Raw genomic sequence first — 20,645 nt, 5'->3', positions numbered from 1 at the left:
GTTCGCTCCAATCTCTCTTTGTTGATGTCGCTGCTGCACAATTTATTTCCCCGTTATTATTATTATTATTATTACTTCGTCGATCACAACACTGAACGTGGAAATACACTCGTTAATTCAGTCATGGCAAAGGCGGTGAAGCCTGCCGGAGGTGCACTGATCGCATCAGGTTTGTCACCGCGCCTCGTGTGTTCCGGTCGTCGCATTCGTTTCCTTCTTTCCCTCTTTCTCCGCTTCTCTGTGTTGCCTTCCCCGCTCCCCTGCACCGACCATACAAAACAAAGAGCGTCGTACGAATACAAGCAAGAATCTTTTTTAAAAAATCGGACCTCCCGGTTGGCGACGGGTACTGCTACTTGCTGGTTCTCTCACCTGTTGTCCATTCATACACTTCGCTGCTCTCCAGCTCTTCGTGATCCAATGCAGCCATTCCGTCTGTCCACGCCGGTGTGTGTGCTCGCCGTGCTGCTGAGCTGCTTTGCGGCAACGACGGCGCAGGCCGACATGTTTCTCGCCCCCACCGCGTCCTACGTCCCCGTCGCCGCCCTCGACGACCTGCAGAGAGCCTGCCAGGCGGTGCAGGCCGACAGCACCGTCCAGGCCCTGTACACGGCCGCCGTGAAGACCGACGTCAACGAGTACATGGCCAACCAGAGCGCGACGCAGGCCTTCGTCGCCGCCGCCTACACGGACAAGGTGGGCTGGTACTGGCACGTGACGCAGATGGGCGAGACGAGCACCTTCGCCGTGCTCGCGTCGGAGTTCGTGGGCGGCCGGCTGCCCGACGGCACCACCGGCAGGTACGCCGTGTACAGCACCACCGCCGGCGGCCTGCAGGCGGCGGACGGCAGGACGGACTACAAGGTGTTGTGCTACACGGAGCGTCGCTACTCCGAAAAGAAGAAGAGCAAGTTTCCGTGGTGGGCGATCCTCATCATCGTCCTCGGCTGCGTCGCCGTCGTCGCGGTGGTGCTCACGGTGGTGCTGTGCTGCTGCTGCAAGAAGAAGCAGCGCTACACGGACGACAACGAGGACGGGGAGAGCGCCCTGAGCAGCCGTAGCGGCTCCTTCCGCACCCAGAGTACAAGCTTCGCGGGCTCCAGTCGCACGGGCAGCTTCTCGAGGTCCAGCTCCTTCTCCTCGCGTGGCTCGAGCTTCTCGGGTGCGAGCAAGAGCTCCAGCGTGACCGGCAGCACCGCCACCTCCTCCGTGGGTAGCGCGTCGCTCTCGTCATCGGCCGCCTCGTCCTCGGCCACGTCCGCAACTACTCGTTCTTCTTCTGTGTCGTCGCGCAGCGGACCTAGCACCTCTCGAGGGTCGACGAGCACCGCTTCGAGCCGCTCTAGCTCCAGTCCCAGCGAGTTCTAAAACCGGACAGAGTAAAAACCAAGAACGAGGAATCGAAATTTCCGTACTTCGTCATGAACCTTTCACTCGCACCAACAGACCTGCCTCCGTGTGCTTCGTCACCGTCACGGGTGCTTTCCAAAATCTGCTGCGTTACACAACCTGTTCACAGAAACCTATCAACAAACATATATATATATATATATAACAACACAAGAAAACCGATCATCGTCTACACATATATATATACGAGCTTTCCTGAGGCTGTTCGGTGCACCGGTAAAGACGGCAAACGCAGCCAGGTGTGCGTTCGCGTAGCTCCTCAGAAAGTTTCCTGTTACTAAATTCTGATTTCTTTTTCTTCTTCATATTAGCGCTTTTCACTGTGTGTGTGTGTGTTCTGGCCTTTTCTTTTAATCACCTTAGCATCGTTAATTCAATTGTGACGCCCGAGGCCTTTTCGTCGACCCCGCAACTTCGCCTCTCACGACACCGTTTTTAAGCTGGACTATTTTTTGTTGTTGCTGTTGTGGTTTGTTTGTTTGTTTGTTTGCTTGTTCGTGTATCCGTGGGAGCGTTTGTGGAGATAATTATTTTTTATTATTACTATCATAATTTTTTTGCTGGAGCATTAAGTTGCTGTGTATGGTTGAATGTGTCTCCTCTCGATCCACGTAAAACCTTATATATATATATCCTGTGTTTCTCTTCATCTCTTGTGTGTTATTGTGTTCTATTCTTATTATTTACATTATCAGTGCATTTGCGCTGAAGACGAAGGTAAGCGAAGAGGGAACTTCGGCCGGCATACGCGTGTTTACCACGCCTGCAATTCATCTTTTTTTTTTGCTGTTGTCTCTTCTTCTTTATTTTTGACCTCGCATGTATCTCTCTTCTCCGCATTGACAGGGACGAAGCGGGACCAGCGGGTGGGTTGCGCACCCTCTCTCTTCGGTGGCTTTCCTCGCGTACTGCGGTGCCTGCTTCTTCGCGCCCTCTCCCTTTCCTTTTCCTTTTCTTCTGTCGACCTTCTGCCGACCTTCTCTCTACCCATTTTTCGCCTCTCGTTATTATTATTTTTATCTGTTTTCCATCTCCTACATGTGTTGGCCATTCTTCATTGTGTGTATTTTTTCTGTTTGTTTTTCTCCTCTCTACTCTTCGGCAACTTATACTTCTAAAAGCAGAGAGTCGCTGTCGTTATACTTGCTTCCTACGAAAGCGTTGTAGCGGAGTGCTGTTGTTCTCTGGCCGTGCGCCGCGCACCTTCGAGCGTGTACGATCGCGGGCTCATGTGTGACTCGAAAGACGCTTCTCCAAAAGTCTGATAGGCCTCTTTTGCAGCGGGAAATCTCTTCCGGCATTTTTTCCTTTCTTCTCTTTCAAACGCCTGCATGTGTTCAGTAATCTCCATCATCTCTTTTTCTTATATAGTGCTACAAGGCGAAGAGCTGTGAAGGCTGCTCTCTAACTATATTCTCCTTGTACTTTTATTTGCATACTATGTGTTCTAACCGCCTTTTTTTTCTCTTCTTCTTCCTTCTCCTCTTCGTCTTTGCTGATGTTGTTGGCGGTGGTGTTGTCATCTTTGAGGGCTGCAGCATAATTTGCAGCGCCGCAATCGTAACGCGCATGATACGAGAAATCAAGACTCAAGGTGTCATCCATCGCCTGCCCTGCGGCATGCCACCTCGGTGAAGCTCGATGGCAGCAAGAAGGACTAGTGCCTCCATCTGCAGCTCGGTGTGATAATGATTACTACTCTTGTTAGTATCATTCATTCACAGGTGAGAAAACAAAATGTTTACATGCCCATGATGCAGTCCCCGCGTTTGGGCGCCGTGTTTTCTTACTCTGTTGGCCAGCACAAATATGCTCTCTTTGTCGCTGTTGTTGTTTTGTCGGCCCCTCGCATCTTCTCTCCTCCACGCCGTGCCACATCGAATCGCCGTGAGACATTCTTCTTCCCCACCCCCCCGTCGCCTCTTCGCACCGAAGACGGAGCCATCGTCGGTTTTTAATTATTACTATTGCTGTTGCTGCTGCTATTATCCCGGTCTATCGTCCATCGGACGCCACAACAAGTTTCGTCATCCTTCGAAGAAAGAAGAAAGAGGAAGAAAGAGAGAAGCCCAATGGCCGGAATGTGCGCTCGCGCGAGTCTGCCGGCGCGCTCTGCACCCCGTGCGACTAGGCTCTCCGCGGCCGCCTGTGCCGTCTTCTTCTCTCTTCTCGTTCTTTTCGGCGCCACCACGACTCGGGCCGATCCGGATGTTGTCTTCCTCACCACCGCCACGGCAGCTCTCGTGAGCGACCCCAACTTTCTCAAGACGGCCTGCGTGGATATGTCATGGAACGCGTCGGCGCTGATCAGCCAGGCCACGGACTCGTTCGCTGGTCTGCAGGCGGCGATGGCGGCCGCTGCGGTGCCCTACGCCTATGTCAGCGCGACGATGGACACGTCGTCTTCCAACGCGTGGCTGTGGCGCACCGGCGGTGACCTCAGCGCATTTGGCGGCATCGTCACGGCCGGTAAATGGGCCGCCGGCTACCCCCAGAACACCTCCACCATGCCTTACGCCGTGTACAGCGCGGACCTCGGCGCTCTCATGAACGTCAACGGCACCGCGTCCTACCCCGCTGCGTGCATGTACGACTACTACGTGGCTCCCGAGGAGGTCCCCGCGGAGCAGGAGGAAAGCAAGAAGAGCAAGTTCCCGTGGTGGGCGATCCTCATCATCGTCCTCGGCTCCGTCGTGGTCATCGCGGTGGTCGTTACGGTGGTGCTGTGCTGCCGCGGCGGCTGCGGCTGTGGCAAGGAGGAAGGAGATGACGTGAGTGGGTCGTCGGAGACTCGCTCTCGCGCGGGCGAGCACCACAGCAGCAGCGAGGAGGAGTCCGACAGCGTCAGCAGTCACTCGCAGCGCAGTAATGGCGACGGCAGCAACCGCTCCTTCTCCACGGCGTCGGCGAAGCAGTCGCGCTCCCGCAGAGCCGAGGGCAGGACGGAGTAAGCCACCATCCCTGTTGTTGTTGTTTGTTATTTAAGGCCGCCAAGAGCGTCTCCGAATGCGAGTGTCTTTTTCTTTTTTCTCTCTCTTTCTGTGTGTTGCCTGACTGGTCCTTTCCGCTTCCCTTGCCGTTGTTTCGGCGCACTCCTACCCTGTACTGCTTGTTGTCACGAGGAGAAGCAGCTTTAAAAAATACAACAGCATACATCGTAAGCGGGATGGGCCTCTCCTACTCTCCCTCTATTTCCGTTCTTCTATGTGCTCAGTGCTTTCTTTCCCATACGAGTATTTACTACTTCTCTTCTGCCGCCGTTTATGTGAACACTTCATGTTTTTGAACTATCATGTCGATGTGTGTATGTGTCTGTGATGCTGAGTTGGAAAAGGAAGTCAAATGATGTGGGTGGAAAAGGATGTCAAGTCAGTCCCTGCATTTGGTAAAGTGAAGGTGTGTTGAGCATCGGAATCGGCGCTGACGTTTCGGTTGGGTCTCTACTCCGATTGCTAGGTGGAATGTGGCGAAGCACCCCTGTTTGTAGTTATTACTCGCTTCTTTACCTCTTCTTCCGATTCTTTTTCTTTATGGCTAGTTCACCCAGAAGAGATGGTCCGACGACACAGCTCGACAGACCATCTCTTCCCAGAAGGAGTACACGGCGTTAACGTTTTCGCAGTACCGGAAAGGAAGGGCAGGAGACGGCTCATCACCGAACCGCACCTAAACGCGTGCCTCCAGACGAGCGACATGCCGAAAGTCCAGTACCCAACGCGCCTAGAGCGAAGGCAGAGTTTGCGGAACAAGCGGTACATGCTTCAAGTGGATTTCGAAGCGTACTATGACGCCACCCCGCTCCCTGGTGAGTTGCGAAACTTCTTTGTCTTTCGCGCCCGCAACGGCGCCTACTTCCGTCTCTGCACACTGCCTACAGAAGCACGGTGGAGTGTCGCAGTGGGTCAGGGTATTACGTCAACAATAGTCGACGTCGATACACCAGTAACGATCATGACTATGATTGTCAATATCTTGATTGCAGCGGACGAAGGACAGGAAGAGGACTTTTTGTCGGCTGTCCGCAGGATTGTGGCGCGTGTACGCGGCGCCAACCTTCTCACATCGCCTGATCGCGAATCCTTAGCAACCATGGACGACACGTCATTGTTGTCGTTGGCTAAGGAACCGAACACGGTCTTTCTCGGGGAAGAGTATAGGTGGAACGGTAGCGAGCGCTTAGTGCGCAACTCGGCGAAGAGTGTGGCGAAGTTGATCGTCGCGTTACGAAAGCCCGCCTTCACAATTCGGTCCTTTGCGTCGGTGGTGTCGCTCATGTTTTACATGTTGCACACCACACTGATCAACCCTGCACGTGCATTCAGCCTGGCACGGGCCTACCGAGGGGCGGCCCGCCTGGTTAGCCGAGGGTTCGATTGGGACGACCCACTCCCTTTCCTCCATCCACAAATCCACGCCGCCCTGCACGAGCTTTGGGCCCGCTTGGTGCATAACCCGTGGCAACCCATCGCCAGGGAACGCTCCGCCACGTACTCGGAAGACGACTACGACGTGGTGTGCTTCACGGACGCCTCCTTAGGCGGGTGGGGCGCGTACGCCCACAAACACCTGCGCAACACGTCAAGGGAGACAGTCTCCGTCGGGCCACTCGATGGCGCTGAGAGCATCACCGCATATCAGCAGATGTGGGAGAATAAGCTAGAAGAGAACGTGATTACCACGCGCACGCGAGCCCTTCCGGGGCCGCGGCTCCGCGGAAACCGACGATCGACCGTATTTCATGGCCAAGCATTCGGCGCACGCTGAACCGCGCGCGGCTGAGTTGATGCTGCGGCGACTCGGTGCGGAAGGTTTACCGGACGGGTGCGAAGGCAGCGCTGGTAACAGACCATTTTCTTTTGTCTTGCTGGGGCTACGGACGGAGGATGAAGGGGCAAGAAGAAACGAGCTTTCCTGCTTGTCGTGACCATCTCACGATGCTCTTGCGATTTGGGCGGACGAGCCCATTCCGGAAATTCCATTTCTCTTTTCTTTTTATGGCCGGGAAGCCTCGAACCCCCACGAGATCGAAAACAGGACATTTTGAAATCAACAGGCGAGGCTAAATCACCACCTCGCTGTAAAGCAAATAGGATGAAAATAGAAAACGAAAACAATCAATGGGAAACGAAAACTATTACCGGGACTCCGTACCGCGCTGTTAGGTTCACTGGGTTGGGCGGGCGGGTCGTTGAAATATTAGTGTTCGGTCTTGGATACTCTTGCTCACCTAAACTTGTTAGCTATCATTTTCCATCAGCGATACAATAATGAAGGATGGAGAGGAAAATTGTTGAAGCATAACTGCGCAGGGATTCATTAGAGATCACTTACGACTCGGACACGGTGTTAGGCACTCCTGCCAAACCTTTTTCCATTGAAAGACATATATATATATATATTGTTTTGTTTTGTTTTTTCCACGCTTCCGCGAGGGGCTGACGGAGCTCACTGGCTTCACTCCTACGACAAGCTAGTACCAATCGGTGCGCTATTCCTGTTGTTGTTGTTCGTGAGGTAGGGTAGCCGCTCAGCTCCCTTTTAACCCACGAACCCCCACCGATTTAGGAAGAAGACAAAGGGTCCAAAAAGGGAGAAAAAAGGCAGTGGTTTTGTGCGTATGTTTGTTTGCCGGGCATCAGGTGCGTTACGCTACCGCACAGTTGTTGCTATCGCGTGTGTGTGTGTGTGTGTCGGTGTGTAGGACGCAACTCCTTAGATCCGCGCGGCCCCTGCTGGTCAGCAATAGCATGTGGAACATCCCTGCTTACTGTCTGTGCTCTTCTGTTTCCCCTGTTCTTCACACACCCCATTCATTCGTCCTCACAACGTCAACAGCCGCTCTCTTTGTTTTCGTTTTTTGTTCTCTCTTTAACTGCTTCATACGCCTTGGGAACGCCACAGCCACAACACAGAAATGCCGCCTCGGCCTCTCCTCCTGCCGTTGTGCGTCGCTGCAGCGCTGCTGATCCTCGGCAGCTGGTCTGCGCAGGCCACATTATTTCTCGCCAACACCACCGCCAGCATACGACCGTTTAGCAAGCTGCAGGATTTTTGTCAGTCGGTCAACGACGGCAGCACCGTCGTCGCCATGAATGTGTTGGCCATCCGAAATGAGGTGGTGACGCTGATGAACGGTGCGGGGGTGGGGAAGGCGTACGTCTCGGCCACCTACGACTTAACGGCGTCGCCGCCCTCCTACTTTTGGATCATCGAGGGAACAGACGGCGTCACCACCAAACAGATGGTGTCACCCTCCGATTTTGTGAACGGTGTGACGCCGGTAGATCAGCTGCCGTTTGTGCTGTACAGCACCGACCCTTCGGCGACCGGCCTCATCCCCTTCTCGGGGCTGTTCAAATACCCGGTTGTGTGCACGACGAACGACGCCACCTTCACGACTCTCCCTCCGACCACGGCGCCACACCCCGGGCCGGCCACCACCACCACGACTACACGAGCCCCGTCGTCGTCGTCGTCGACGAAAAAAGGTAGCAACTTCCCGTGGTGGGCCATTCTTATTCTGGTCCTCGGCATTGTGGCAATTCTGGTGGTGGTGGCTGTCGTCGTCTGTTGCTGTTTCTTCGAGTGTGTGATGGAGGATGAGCTGCCTGAGGAAAAGGGGAGTAGGGAGAGCAGCGACTCTCTGCAGGGCCGGTCCGATGAGACGCGCACCTTCGGCGACCACCTTGACGATGATGATCTAACGAAGTCCCCGCGTCACTCAGAGGCAGAAGGATCGGTGGGCGACACCGGCACGAGCTACACCAAGACGAATGGGCGTAGTGGTTCTCCGGGAACGGCAACGCCGCCTGTTTTCACGGAGGACGAAACGCCCTCAAGTTACAGCGGAAGCGAGGCTTCCGTGACGCGCAGCAGTCACAGCAGCGACAGCGATTCGGTTTCGCTATAGCCCGAACCAGCGTGTTCCTTTCCCTCTCATTTTATATGTTTATTTTATTTATTTGCTTCGTCATCATGTGCAGTTTTTCCAGTTACCATTTTTTCAATTAACCGGTCTCGGTTGTTTTGTTTTCTTTTTCTTTTCCTTGTGTTCATGCAAAACCACTCTTCCCAGTGCTCCCTCCTCCCCTCCGTCTTTGCCCATTTTGTGTGTTCCTTCGGCACATTTATTCTTTCCACGTCAAGTGCTTTGTATTTCATCGCGGAAGTCACCAAAGCACCAGAGTACAACGGCACCCCGCGCAAACGCCTATACCTTTCTTTTCCTTATTTGTTGTTGTTTTTGTTATACGGTCCGTCACATCGTAGCAAACAAACAGGCGAGGACGCCAATGAGAAGTGGGCTCATCAACGTCCTCCTCCGCAAATTGTATATAAACTTGCACATCGTCAAATGCTGCGGCAACTGTTGTCATCGTCGTCAACCCCCTCTCTCCGTATTTCTCTTTCTGTATGTGTGCGTGTGTTTGGGTACACAAGAAACAGTGTACGAGAGAGCTTCTCGCACCGTCCACCGTCTCGCATCGACGCGGGCGATGCTTCTGACGAAGCGGCGGGGTAAAACACGAAGAAACGCGGAGGCTGCGGGTCAAACTGAGCGTGTGCCTCTCCAATACACCCATATGTCCTCGTTCACATCTTTCGCGTGTCTTTTTTTGTTGTTGGTTTCAAATGCTCCCCTTTTTGGTTTTTCTTTTCCTTTCGTGGGTTTTCTCTCAAGTTACGTTGTCTCTCATGTGGGGAGAGACAGAACTCACGCTGACTCATGCTACCGTTATCCCTCTCTCTCTGTGTGTGAGGGACGCCAATGGTCCTTGCCGTCGTACTCTCCTCCTTCCTGTCGGTGCATCGTACTTCCGTGTCTGTTTCGCTCTTGTCCATCGAACACCACAGCTTCGACATAGCGGGGCTGCTTGCCCGTGTGTCGATGAGCGGTCCTCCTGCGTTGATTCGTTCAAGCAACTCCTCCTCTTCTCCACTCCTCCTTCTTCCATTGAGGCACTCCAGGCTATAGCAAGGAAGTAGACGTGAGTGCTACCATTCGAGCCCCATACAATTGTTTGCGTTTTCGCCGACACTCCTAAACTGCTTAAGATGGTGCGACTCGGCGTCTTCACGCCGGTGTGTGTGCTCGCCGTGCTGCTGAGCTGCTTTGCGGCAACGACGGCGCAGGCCGACATGTTTCTCGCCCCCACCGCGTCCTACGTCCCCGTCGCCGCCCTCGACGACCTGCAGAGAGCCTGCCAGGCGGTGCAGGCCGACAGCACCGTCCAGGCCCTGTACACGGCCGCCGTGAAGACCGACGTCAACGAGTACATGGCCAACCAGAGCGCGACGCAGGCCTTCGTCGCCGCCGCCTACACGGACAAGGTGGGCTGGTACTGGCACGTGACGCAGATGGGCGAGACGAGCACCTTCGCCGTGCTCGCGTCGGAGTTCGTGGGCGGCCGGCTGCCCGACGGCACCACCGGCAGGTACGCCGTGTACAGCACCACCGCCGGCGGCCTGCAGGCGGCGGACGGCAGGACGGACTACAAGGTGTTGTGCTACACGGAGCGTCGCTACTCCGAAAAGAAGAAGAGCAAGTTTCCGTGGTGGGCGATCCTCATCATCGTCCTCGGCTGCGTCGCCGTCGTCGCGGTGGTGCTCACGGTGGTGCTGTGCTGCTGCTGCAAGAAGAAGCAGCGCTACACGGACGACAACGAGGACGGGGAGAGCGCCCTGAGCAGCCGTAGCGGCTCCTTCCGCACCCAGAGTACAAGCTTCGCGGGCTCCAGTCGCACGGGCAGCTTCTCGAGGTCCAGCTCCTTCTCCTCGCGTGGCTCGAGCTTCTCGGGTGCGAGCAAGAGCTCCAGCGTGACCGGCAGCACCGCCACCTCCTCCGTGGGTAGCGCGTCGCTCTCGTCATCGGCCGCCGCGTCCTCAGTCACGTCAGGTAGTCGCTCAGCGAGCGCATCGGAGACCAGTTCGTCGCTTTCGCATAACTCCGCAGAGAATGAACTGACGAAGACGTGACCGTCTTGCTAACCCGCATTCACCCGGTCGACGTGTACAGCACCAGCACAGCCAAAAGATGTTGGTTTTTAAAATATTTGCTTTGTTTTGTTCCCTTTGAAGCATGTGATCATCGTGTGAACCTCTCAATTGTTTTCTCTTACTCTCTTCTTTCAACTAATACATTCCCCGATGCCCTTCCGCGCAGATGTGTACTTAAAGCGGAGCTCGAATTGATCGCGGCTGCAACATTGTAGAAGCCTCGTGGTCGTAATGCCTTTCTTTTTTGTCAGCAGCACCCTTTCGTTCTTTTCTCTTTTTTTTTGCATGAGTGAGCCCGTGCGGCGACGCACGCGTTACCCGCGCCGCTGATTTCACACGTCGCCCCCCCTCGACTGGCCACGCGCACCCCGCTTTCCGCCTGCCAGTTCGCATCGCTGGTTTTCAATTCTATGTTTCTTCCCTACAACGTGAGGGGACGATGGTGCACTGGACTTGGGGATTTCCTCTTTTTCCATTTTTTCTAAGAGGCAGCACTACGCACGAAGCCGCAAACAACGGTAGTTGAATTGGTTAAACCCAAGGATCCCTGTCGAGGTGGGAAACCACGGGGGTGGGTGGGTGGAAAGAAAAAACTCAAAAGTTGTGTGAGAACTTTGATTCTGCATGTCCCAAAGATAAGGCGAGGGAGAGTAGTAGAGGTAGAAATCACGTAACCAGCAAACGTCCGAGCCGTAGCCCCGCATCCCCAGCGTCACCCTCTTACCCCTTTCATCCTTTCGTTCTTCTCGTCGACCGTCTAAACGCTTTGGGGGCGCGCGTTCGGTGGCGCGGCGAGCCCTGGGCCGCCACCCCAACCCCCCCCCCCGCCCGGCGGGCCCCCTCGGCCCGGCGCCAGGGGCCGGGGGAGGGGAGAAGCCCCCCCGGCAAGACCCAACCACCCGACCACCCCGCCCGAAAGAGCACGCAACATCGCAAGCGACCGCCGCGCTGTCGGCCCGAAAACCCGCATTGCAAATCCACGGAGAACGCAATACCAGCGGGCGTTGGCCCTGACCAGCGACCTTCAGCGCTAGCGTGCAGCCCGGCAAGCCACACAGCACCTACCGCCACCATAAACTAGGAGAAGAACACTTTCATACTCCCGCAAGTAAAGAAATGAAGGCACAGAGAACGAGATACGGTCAAACGAAACCAACACTCCTTTCTTTAATTTTGATTAGCGCCGATGAGGGCAGACAACGGATACAAGCGAGATAGGTTAACCCGAAAAGAAGAGAAACAGTCCCCTGCCAGGTTGTGACGAGGGCCTCGGGGGGACGGTGGGAGGGACGAACAAAAATAATAACTACGACTACTGAGCAGTCGCAAAGAACAAGCGAAGAAGAAAAGGGAGAAACGCAAAGGCTGAAGATTCTACTAGAGAGAGGAAAACAGAGAAGCGTAAAAGGAAAGCTTCGCAAATCAAAGAGGTGGCGGTACTATTGTCAGCGTCTCGATCGCTGAAGGCTATGCAGCAAAGCAAAAGGGTCCGTATCTGTCCGTACAAAGGCTTTTGATGCTCTACAACTGTTGCTACACTGCAGTTAACAATCACTGCAAACAGTTCTTGAGAAGGAAAAATTCATCTCACAAGGATTCATTCAAATCCACAAAGAAATGAACAGGTACACATTCCCTATCAATCATTTCCCAGAAGAAAAGATAACCCGTCATCATGCTTCGTGCCGGATTGAAAGCCATTACGTTCCCTCAGCTGCTTCAGCAGGTGATGCACGTAGAACGGGGTGCACCAAACGAGGTTTCTTTCCGTAGGGAAGGGGAAAGTGTTGGAATTGTTGAAGTGGTGAGCTCAACGAGGTCGAACACCACCATGATGGTAACTTTAAGAGCATCCTCGTCTCATTTCACTCCAGCCCGCAGGTGAGAGCAGAGCTGCAGAGAAAGACAACGAACACAACATTTTGCGGAATCCGCAAGATGGTTACGAGCATGCAGGTGTCTTCTCCGTGCATCGGGAGGCGCCGCATTTCATAGACGACAGCGAAATGGATGAGATCGAGGGAGATCTTGATTCCGAAGGAGTCCAAACACCGCTTGCGTTTGTTGAGAGTCTGACGAGGTTCGACCAATGCAATGTGAAGACTTGGAATCATCTCCTCAACACCAACGAACCAATCACCATAACAGTTTACTTGCGACAAAAGCCAGAAAAGACGCTTCGAAGCTACTGGCAATATCCTGATCAGAGAAGGGGTTGCAGAAAAGGAGAGATCTTGAATGAAGAACGCGCGGTGGAAAGGAATACGGTTTGCGAGCTGCACGCTTGGCGTCACCGCATAACTGCACATTTGAAGACTTCACACCATCTAAGAGTTTGTCCAATGGATTAGCGGATAACGGCTGCACCAAACCGTAAAACAGCTGGGCACAACTGCCTATGTCTGCTTCCGGCCGTTAGTATTCAATAAACTAGCCTGCACCTAGCTAAAGTCACCAGAGGATCACTGGTAGAAAAGAAGGAAAACAGAAGAAAAAACAAAAAAAAAGTGACAACAAGATTGACAAAAACAAGTATATAGTGTTAATGACACTCCGGGGTTAACAATGAGCTCGAATCCACTTTTGTCGTTCATTTAAGTGATCGCTTTGTGTGGGGGGGGGGAGGGTGTACGCACGTACTAAGTGTTTTATTCTCTCCTACTGCATTTTTGTTCTCACTTGTACTATAATTCGGGCTTATCTTTTTATGCATTGATAAAGGCCTCGGATTAATGTGCTATAAAAGACACAAAGACAATTGTAAAGCATAAATAAGACAATAAAGTAGCAAGTTAAGGCGAGTTCTACGACGAGAGCAAAAAGAATACAAGATGGACAACAGGCACCGTTATTTCTATCTTCGCTTGCAGGGCGGGTGAGTGGCGAGAAAAGAATGCAACGGTTGTGAGAAATCCAGCTCACCGCTTTTGCTTGTCAGACAAGCAACGAGAAAAATAAAAGAAGGGAGTGACAATGGAGGATACAATATAAACGAAGGGGGTCTAGAGAAAACACTAGCAGCAGAACGTCTCATACGCAACGTGTACACTGTTTGCTCGCCTTTATTGAAGGCACTAGTACTTCGTGATGCACTCGCGTCTCGACACGCTCACACTCGGTTGAAAAGTGCTGCCAACCTCGAAACGCTGCCTTGCAAACATTTTGAACACCATTGTTTTCTGGGCATTGAAATGCCGGAGTTTTGCCGACGAGATGACGTGGAAGAGATCTTGCAATTTGGAGATCGGCCAGAATTTCATGCCTGGAAGGCCGCTGCGTTATCGTGTGGTCTTTATTTGAGCACTTCTATGACAAGCTCTGTCTCCCTCCTTGTTGCTGGTACCACTTGCTTCTGTGGAATTCGGTTGATGGAGTACGTTTTAATCATCATCTTCAAGGAGTTGTCTTCGACTTGCAAAAGTTAGAGTATTGCTCGTGTTGTCACTACGTCGGTTGACTTTGTGTTGTTTCTGACCTTCACTTCCGTGACGGCGTTTGCCGACTGGTAGTCTATGTTCTTCGGTGAGATTCTGTCGACATCGTTCTTCATGGCGTGTTTATTGGTTGCTGCAATGCTGTGCACTAGGTTGGGTCAGACATGTCTGCGGTTTTGCCACACTCTCGGGGTTGCTCCCGCGTAAATCGTGACCACCATGGATGTCTTTTCTAAGCGACTTCCCTTAGATGTTAGTGTTGCGGCGCGCGTTCGATCATTCTCAGGATCTTCATCTGGAACCGCGAGAACCATTGCAGGTATTTCATTCACTTTCCCGTGCTCGTTGACGCCCTGTAACCACCCGTTTGAAGGCTGCGGCACTCAGACCTCCAATGCCCGAAAATGGCAGGCCGTTGGGGAGATATTCAAGGATTGACTGCGGAGAATTTCTTGCAGGTGAGTCCGCAGCAAATTATCCTACGTTTCACAGCGGGAAAGACACCGTCAGGAAACCCTTACAAGGCATACGTACTAGTTGGGGTCGAGGACATCAGCGAGATGAGACGAAGCGCGCAAATTCTCAACAGCTGGAACGCAAACAACCCAGCATCAACGCAGTTCGCAACAATGAAGACGGATCAGATCATCCACACGCTGAAACCAGTACGCCACCACTTGCAGCGCACTCAATCAAGCGAGGTGCTTTGATTTTCCTCACAAGATGCACCTCACAGAATCAGCTCAAGTAAAAGTACTTCCCGCTGCTAGCAAAGCATGGCGATGGCAAAGCCACAATGCACAACAAGATTCGCTACATCACCGACTACGTGCCGTTAACGAACGAGTTCACCGTGAACGACCCAGCCCTGGCCACAATCAACGTTTGGATCGACAACATACGGTACGCAGGCACGCATCAAGCAGTCCAAATAGCATTCAGGAGGATGTGGACCACCGCGCAAGAGTTCCCACTCTCTCTTCACACCGACGAGAGATACGCAAGAGAAGTCCCCGACTTCATAGGGGGTATATTTCAACCACGCAGCTCACAAGGTGGGCGTGGCAGATGACACGATCCAGAAGATTGATGGTCCGACGCCAAGCATGACGGGCGGCGACTTGGAGCGACTCTACGCACAACTCCTCCGCTGCTCGTCAGTTCACCATATCCGCACCGCAGAGTTCTATTGGGCGCTGAAGCCCATTAGACGAAGGCTGTCTCAGCTCAGCCAGACACCTCTCCTGGTGAAGGAGCCGGCCTGCACACCTCCAACGGCGCATGCACAACTCAAATAATGGTGCGACCTGGCTCAGAAGAACCGCCCACGAGCGACAGCGCCAGCTATGGCAGCGAGAATGCCGATGATGACCCTCTACACCGATACCTCTGGAGCCGGTTGGGGAGCGGTCTTGATGCGGGACGAGTCCCAAGAAAGCATGAGCGTTGGTGAAACATGGTCCGCAGCAGAGCAGCATCACATAAACACGCTGGAAGCGAACACCGTGGTTCTGGCGGTGGATCACTTGCGGCGATGGATTCCCGCAGGGTTGAACCTTCGTATAAATATTGATAGCACGACGGCCTTGGTCACTATCAAGAAAAGAGGCAGGCCGACAAAGGCGCTCGATGACATTGCACTTCGCGTAGAAAAGCCCTCGCAAAAAATCAGCTTTTCCCTTCAGTAGAATAGGTTCCTTCCAAAGAAAACTTGGCTGATGCACGTTCAAGCATCTTTTCCGAGAAAAACAGCCAATAAGTTTGTCTTCTATGCTCTCCTTTTTCGACGGAGAGACAAGTCACGAACGACTCTAAAGGATGCCTACAACACAACAGGCTAAAAAAGATATTTTCTATTATTATTATTTTGCACCTCAGAAAACCCAAAACGATTCTCTTTTACTGTTTTACTCTCTTCATTCCTTCTTTTCTTCGATACCAGCTAAATGGGTTCTGAAAAGGGCAGGCGGAGTAGGCTCCCGTCAAAAGCTGGTAGGAGACGTTTCTTTTCTTTTCAGTTAACCTGTCTAGCTTGTATCTGTTGTCTGTCCTCATCGGCTCGAGTCAAAATGAAAAGGAGACCTTCTCTTCGGAAAGCCTTTCCGGAGCAACAGCTCTCCATGGAACTTATGAAAGGGTCGAAAAGGGAAACTGTCCCTGCAACTAGTTGCGCTTCTCAAAAATTGAAGTGACTTGCAGAATTCCTCTCTCTTCTAAATCCTTTTCTCTGTAGCGTCCGCGTGCGTAAATGGAGGGTTCATTCTTTCATCCGTATTTTCCAACAAGGTGTTATCTTTCTTACTTTTTTCGTTTTAAGATTGTTGTTTTCCATCCTGCGGTTGGTGTTCTTTGTTTTCCAATTGTTTTTGCTGCCGGCATGCGGGTGCCACGTTTCTCAGCTGCGCCTCCTTTGCGCTTGGGGCATCGCGTTCAGGCTGCGACCGTGCAGGCGCGGGTTTCGAGTACGTTTCATCTTGTCCTTTCTGCTTTGCTGGGTTTCGCTTCGTTTGGTTTTCCTTTTTAAAAGCCCTCCCGCGCCCCTCACGAAGGCTGGTTGCTGGCACTCCGGACACCTCACGGATGAAAGAGACAGTGTGCTCATCCCTTCCGCGTCCATGTGCCGGGACGGTGAGCTCGTTTTACGTGTTCGGGTACCTCGACCCGCTGTACACATTCCGGCTGAGCTCTTCGCTGCCGGCCCGGCTGCCGCCTTCGGTCGCGCGCTGACATGCCCGCGATAGTGACTCTCGTTGAACGAGCCCTGCGCCTCCGGTGTCTTTCTTGTGATAACCCGTGTGTTTTCCATTGAGTCTGATATGACCCGAAGCCCGGCCGCGTCCTCCGGTGGAAGGCGGTCGGCTTCTTAAAGCCACAGTAGAGGGCAAAGAAGCAACACCAGCGAATGAGATGAGCGACGGTGCTGCGGAGCCAATGTGGGCCCGCGAGTGCGCACAGCGTCCAGCATGCGAACCACGAGTGCTTGACAGCTTATGTTCCCCTTCTTTCCCTTTCGATGTTATCCTTCGGAGCAGCAGGGAGAAGCTACTGCAATTACCCCAGCGAGAACCAAGCCGGTGGGTGCTTAGCTTCTCAAATCGCACGGGATATGGTGCGCTCACACATGTGTGATCGTACCTGAAATACAGGCGGAAAGGTCTCGACTGGTGGCTGTGCCGGCGCAAGTGCCCGGACACGCACGCGAGCCACGCCGCAACAGGGGTGTGAAGGAGCAGAGGGAACAAGGAAGACAGAGAGGGCAGAGATGGAGGTGAGGTAGCGCAGGGAGCGCGCAGAGAGAAAAGGGGGGAGTGCGGCAAGGAAAGCGAAGACGCCGGTGGAGAAAATAAATCCAAGGCCGCTGCAGCGCTGACGTTTCTCGGCAAATCTGCCTTCGTGTGAAACAGGTATCGTTCTTGCCGTGCTTTTCTGTTGTGAGTTTGTAAAGGGAATTGCAAGCGGAGCAAACACCCAACCCGACACGCCCGCATACACAAACAATAACAATAACAATAGCACCGAACACCGACCGCGGCGTCACACCGCACTGCTGGCCTTTTCGGCGTCCAGCAGGAGGAGATCCTCCGTCATGGCGGGGTCGAACACAACCGGGAAGTACGGCCCACTCACACGCGCACCTGCGCGAAACCGCGTTGTGTGCGGCAACAACGGGCCGTCCATTGCGGCGTAGGTTTCCTCGCCCATGTAATGCACGCAGCAGCACCGCGCCGCGTCCAGCGATCGGTTGCCGTGCGTGGCGAAGAGGGTCAACGGATGGACGAGCAGCGCCTCACCGCGGCGCAGGTCCACCGTGACCGGCGGCGTGTCGGCCAGCATCTCCTGCTCGTCGTCGGTCGTGATGCTCCAAATCGTGTTCAGCTGCTGCGCCTCGCCCTGCGTCGGGTCGTAGGGCACCGGGGGGAGGAGCTGTCCCTCGCGCCAGCGGTGACTGCCCGGGATAAGGCACGGAGCGCCGCGGTCTTTGTTCAGTGTGTCCAGCGCCACGAGAATGGTGACGTGGTTGACCGGTGTGGTGTGCTGCCAGCGCACGTACTGCTGTTGCCACGGAATGCATGGCCCGGTGCGCGCCTCCTTCATGAACACCTCATCGTACCACAGACGCACGAGTCGATTGCCGAGTGCCTGCGACGCTGCCACGGTGAGGGTCGGCATGTAGACGAGGTCGTGCATACCCCACGAGCAGCGCCACTGGCCCTGGCAGTAAAAGAGCGGACCGCCCGTGAGGTCCGCGAGGGAGGTGGAGTACAGGTGCTCCGACTTGGGGTGGTGCTCGACGTTGTTCGCCAGCTGATTCACTTCATCCGCGAGGATGTCCGCCTGCGCCGGCTCGAGCACGGTGCGCGGCAGCTTCGCGAACCCGAGTTGGTGGTACTGCTGTAGGACGTGCAGTGGGACGACGAACTGCCGGTACTCGTCGACATCGGGAAGACTGCCGTACAGGCAACCGAGGGCGCCGGCGCAATCTTTCAGGTCGTCTGGCAGCTTTCCGCGAAGAAACTTTAGCACGTAGGATTTGTGGCGACGGGGCGCCAGCTGCGCGACGCTGCTGAGCTGCGCGCCATGAGTGACGCGTCGGAGAAGCATCATAGAGAATAGTCGAACCTTTATATATATATATAATAAATCTGTGAAAACAAGTCCGTATGGGTCCCACTTCACTTCACTCACTCGCGAGGGGTTTCGTGGCACGAGAGAACACGCACTGCGCTCGGAGTGGGCGCCTTTCGTGCCGGTGACTTGAGCTGGTGAGAAGAGGGAATTAGAAAAGAAAGAGGAGGATCAGTTTGAAGGGCGGGTCAAGGAGGTGGCAAACCCTGTGGCAGAAAGGAAAAAGAAAATAGTTGCTTGCTGAGGTAGCAGAGAAGCACAACATGGAAAAGGACGCTCTTGAAGCCGTAAAGCGCGACACCGTGCTTTCTTTACTTATCTTTCCAATGAAAGAGCGGACCAAATAAGTTCGGGGAAAAAGCTCAAACAACTAAGAGGCTTCGATTCATCCACACGTGGCAACGTGAAAGCGCCGTTGCGCCGCTTCAAAACAACAACAACAACCTCTTCTAGGTTGATCGAGAGGTAAGTGCTTGCGTTCGTTACCCGTACAATTCATTAATCACAACCCATCTTCATTTAATGCCTGCGGTTGTGGCAAGTGTTAATCGTTTAGCGGTGAAGGAGTGTGTGTCACTTCTCCCCCCCCCCCTGTCCCAAGGAAGCAGCTGTGCCATGTGCGACAACACACACGCGTGGGAGGACGAAGAGAGCGAACACAGCCACAAAAAGGAAGCAGGACGCCGTCGGCACCAGCACGTTTCTATAAACCACGTCCAATCCTTTCCTGCTTCCGCTTTTTCCACTTCGTGAAGTACGTCTTCTGCCCGCTCGCGGCACCGCCGCTGGTCGTGCCCGCCTTGTGCGCCACCCGGGCACGACTGCGCGCCTTTTGCGCCTTACTCATACCACGCGACAACACACGCACCTCCTCGATCGGTGCTTGCCCGCCCGTGCGAGGAGTCTTGTGGGGGTTCACCGCGGCCTTGTACGCCGCCGTGGGCGCCATCTCCGTCTTGCGACGCGTCATCGCCGTGATCTTGTCCTTCTCGTGCTTCGTCAGCCGACGCAGCTTCGCCTTCTTCACGTCGAAGGTGTTAAATACGGCTGCCGGGCGGAGCACTTTGATGCCGTGCAGAAATGCGTCTGATGGGTGGACGAGGTTGCGCTCGGGGCGCAGCGTGTTGTGGAACCAGTGCAGCTCCGTTTCGTCGTCGGCGCCGATGGAGTAGAGGAGGGCAAGTTGGGCATCGGTATTGTCGTCCGTCACGTCCTTACGCACCTCCACGTTGGTACCCTTGATGCGCTTATGCAACGCCTTGGGTGCGACGTGCGTCATGGCGAGGGAGCAATAATTATTGATGATTAATTAATAATAGTAATAACAACAGTAACGCAAGAATCAGTCAAATCAGATGAGGCAGACGCGATACACACATGCACACACACGCACACACGTTCGTCGTCGATGCGGTTACCCTTTTTCTTTTCCCTTCTCTTGCGTGCGGTTTCCTGGACTGTGGAACAAAGGTAGCGGTGAAGGAGAGAGGAAGGGTGAAGCAGGCAGTACAGATCGACACATGTGAGAACTTGGCGAGACCACTGCGGTTACTGCCTTCCTGGTGAGGGATAACAACCTTTCACATGGTTGCTACATGTGTTTCGTCGACTCCTGCTCCCGAGGCGGAGAAGAACGAAAGAAAAGATGGGTGTGCTATATTTGTAGGCCTTGTTCTTCTCGCATACACACACACACACAGCCAATTCAACCCTTCCAGTCTACACAAACACACAATACTAACAAGAACAAAGTGCCACCTTAGCTCAGTTGTTCTCCTATTTCCCTTTTTCATGTATTTTTTCAGCAATAACTGTGTGTGTGTGCGCTCGCGTTTTTCGCCGTTAAACATGTCTCGAGCGAGTCTGTGCGCCGTGCGGGCAAAAGAGAAGCAGCGAGGCCAGTCGCGCTTGGAGGGTACATACATCTGCGTTTATCTCTCTGCGACAAGGTAGCCAGCAAAGATGGAAGGAGCGGGTAGAAGACGACCCCAGATGAGGAGGAGGACGAGCCGGAGCTGAGACGCATGTCGACGAGAACGCTGGGCCACAATTCGGATTTCTCAAATACCGCTCTCTTCGTACATGCTCTCTCACGCGCACACAGACACACACACACACACACACACACACACATACATATATATATATATATATATAGTCTACACCGTCCGTTGTACC

At 53.8% G+C, this 20,645-nt stretch overlaps 8 protein-coding genes across 8 annotated transcripts; 5 read left to right on the top strand and 3 right to left on the bottom strand.

The window, feature by feature from the left end:
* Positions 1-420: 420 nt before the first annotated feature.
* ABB37_08402 (hypothetical protein) lies at positions 421-1,368 on the top strand (the record flags this gene model as incomplete). Its single annotated transcript, XM_015807405.1, has 1 exon — positions 421-1,368. One exon carries the CDS (start codon positions 421-423, stop codon positions 1,366-1,368), a length of 948 nt encoding a protein of 315 aa, XP_015653944.1.
* A 1,976-nt stretch (positions 1,369-3,344) lies between these two features.
* Positions 3,345-4,361, top strand: ABB37_08401 (hypothetical protein; the record flags this gene model as incomplete). The annotated part of the gene is made up of 1 exon (XM_015807404.1): positions 3,345-4,361. The coding sequence occupies exon 1, from the start codon at positions 3,483-3,485 to the stop codon at positions 4,359-4,361; it is 879 nt and encodes a 292-aa protein (XP_015653943.1). The 5' UTR covers positions 3,345-3,482.
* A 586-nt stretch (positions 4,362-4,947) lies between these two features.
* ABB37_08400 (TATE DNA transposon) lies at positions 4,948-6,174 on the top strand (the record flags this gene model as incomplete). The annotated part of the gene is made up of 1 exon (XM_015807403.1): positions 4,948-6,174. The coding sequence occupies exon 1, from the start codon at positions 5,104-5,106 to the stop codon at positions 6,172-6,174; it is 1,071 nt and encodes a 356-aa protein (XP_015653942.1). The 5' UTR covers positions 4,948-5,103.
* Positions 6,175-7,244: 1,070 nt separating this feature from the next.
* ABB37_08399 (hypothetical protein) lies at positions 7,245-8,320 on the top strand (the record flags this gene model as incomplete). The annotated part of the gene is made up of 1 exon (XM_015807402.1): positions 7,245-8,320. Exon 1 carries the CDS (start codon positions 7,325-7,327, stop codon positions 8,318-8,320), a length of 996 nt encoding a protein of 331 aa, XP_015653941.1. The 5' UTR covers positions 7,245-7,324.
* Positions 8,321-9,377: 1,057 nt separating this feature from the next.
* On the top strand, positions 9,378-10,386 carry ABB37_08398 (hypothetical protein; the record flags this gene model as incomplete). The annotated part of the gene is made up of 1 exon (XM_015807401.1): positions 9,378-10,386. Exon 1 carries the CDS (start codon positions 9,466-9,468, stop codon positions 10,384-10,386), a length of 921 nt encoding a protein of 306 aa, XP_015653940.1. The 5' UTR covers positions 9,378-9,465.
* A 6,989-nt stretch (positions 10,387-17,375) lies between these two features.
* ABB37_08397 (putative mitochondrial hypothetical protein) lies at positions 17,376-18,603 on the bottom strand (the record flags this gene model as incomplete). Its single annotated transcript, XM_015807400.1, has 1 exon — positions 17,376-18,603. The coding sequence occupies exon 1, from the start codon at positions 18,444-18,446 to the stop codon at positions 17,376-17,378; it is 1,071 nt and encodes a 356-aa protein (XP_015653939.1). The 5' UTR covers positions 18,447-18,603.
* Positions 18,604-19,170: 567 nt separating this feature from the next.
* Positions 19,171-19,926, bottom strand: ABB37_08396 (hypothetical protein; the record flags this gene model as incomplete). The annotated part of the gene is made up of 1 exon (XM_015807399.1): positions 19,171-19,926. The coding sequence occupies exon 1, from the start codon at positions 19,744-19,746 to the stop codon at positions 19,171-19,173; it is 576 nt and encodes a 191-aa protein (XP_015653938.1). The 5' UTR covers positions 19,747-19,926.
* A 342-nt stretch (positions 19,927-20,268) lies between these two features.
* Positions 20,269-20,601, bottom strand: ABB37_08395 (hypothetical protein; the record flags this gene model as incomplete). The annotated part of the gene is made up of 1 exon (XM_015807398.1): positions 20,269-20,601. One exon carries the CDS (start codon positions 20,599-20,601, stop codon positions 20,269-20,271), a length of 333 nt encoding a protein of 110 aa, XP_015653937.1.
* Between the last annotated feature and the right edge of the window lie 44 nt (positions 20,602-20,645).

This window comes from Leptomonas pyrrhocoris, assembly GCF_001293395.1.
Source record: "Leptomonas pyrrhocoris isolate H10 chromosome Unknown, whole genome shotgun sequence".
NCBI lineage: Eukaryota > Euglenozoa > Kinetoplastea > Trypanosomatida > Trypanosomatidae > Leptomonas > Leptomonas pyrrhocoris.
The sequence above is the reverse complement of the archived record's forward strand: the minus strand, read 5'-3'. Positions and strand labels throughout refer to the sequence as shown.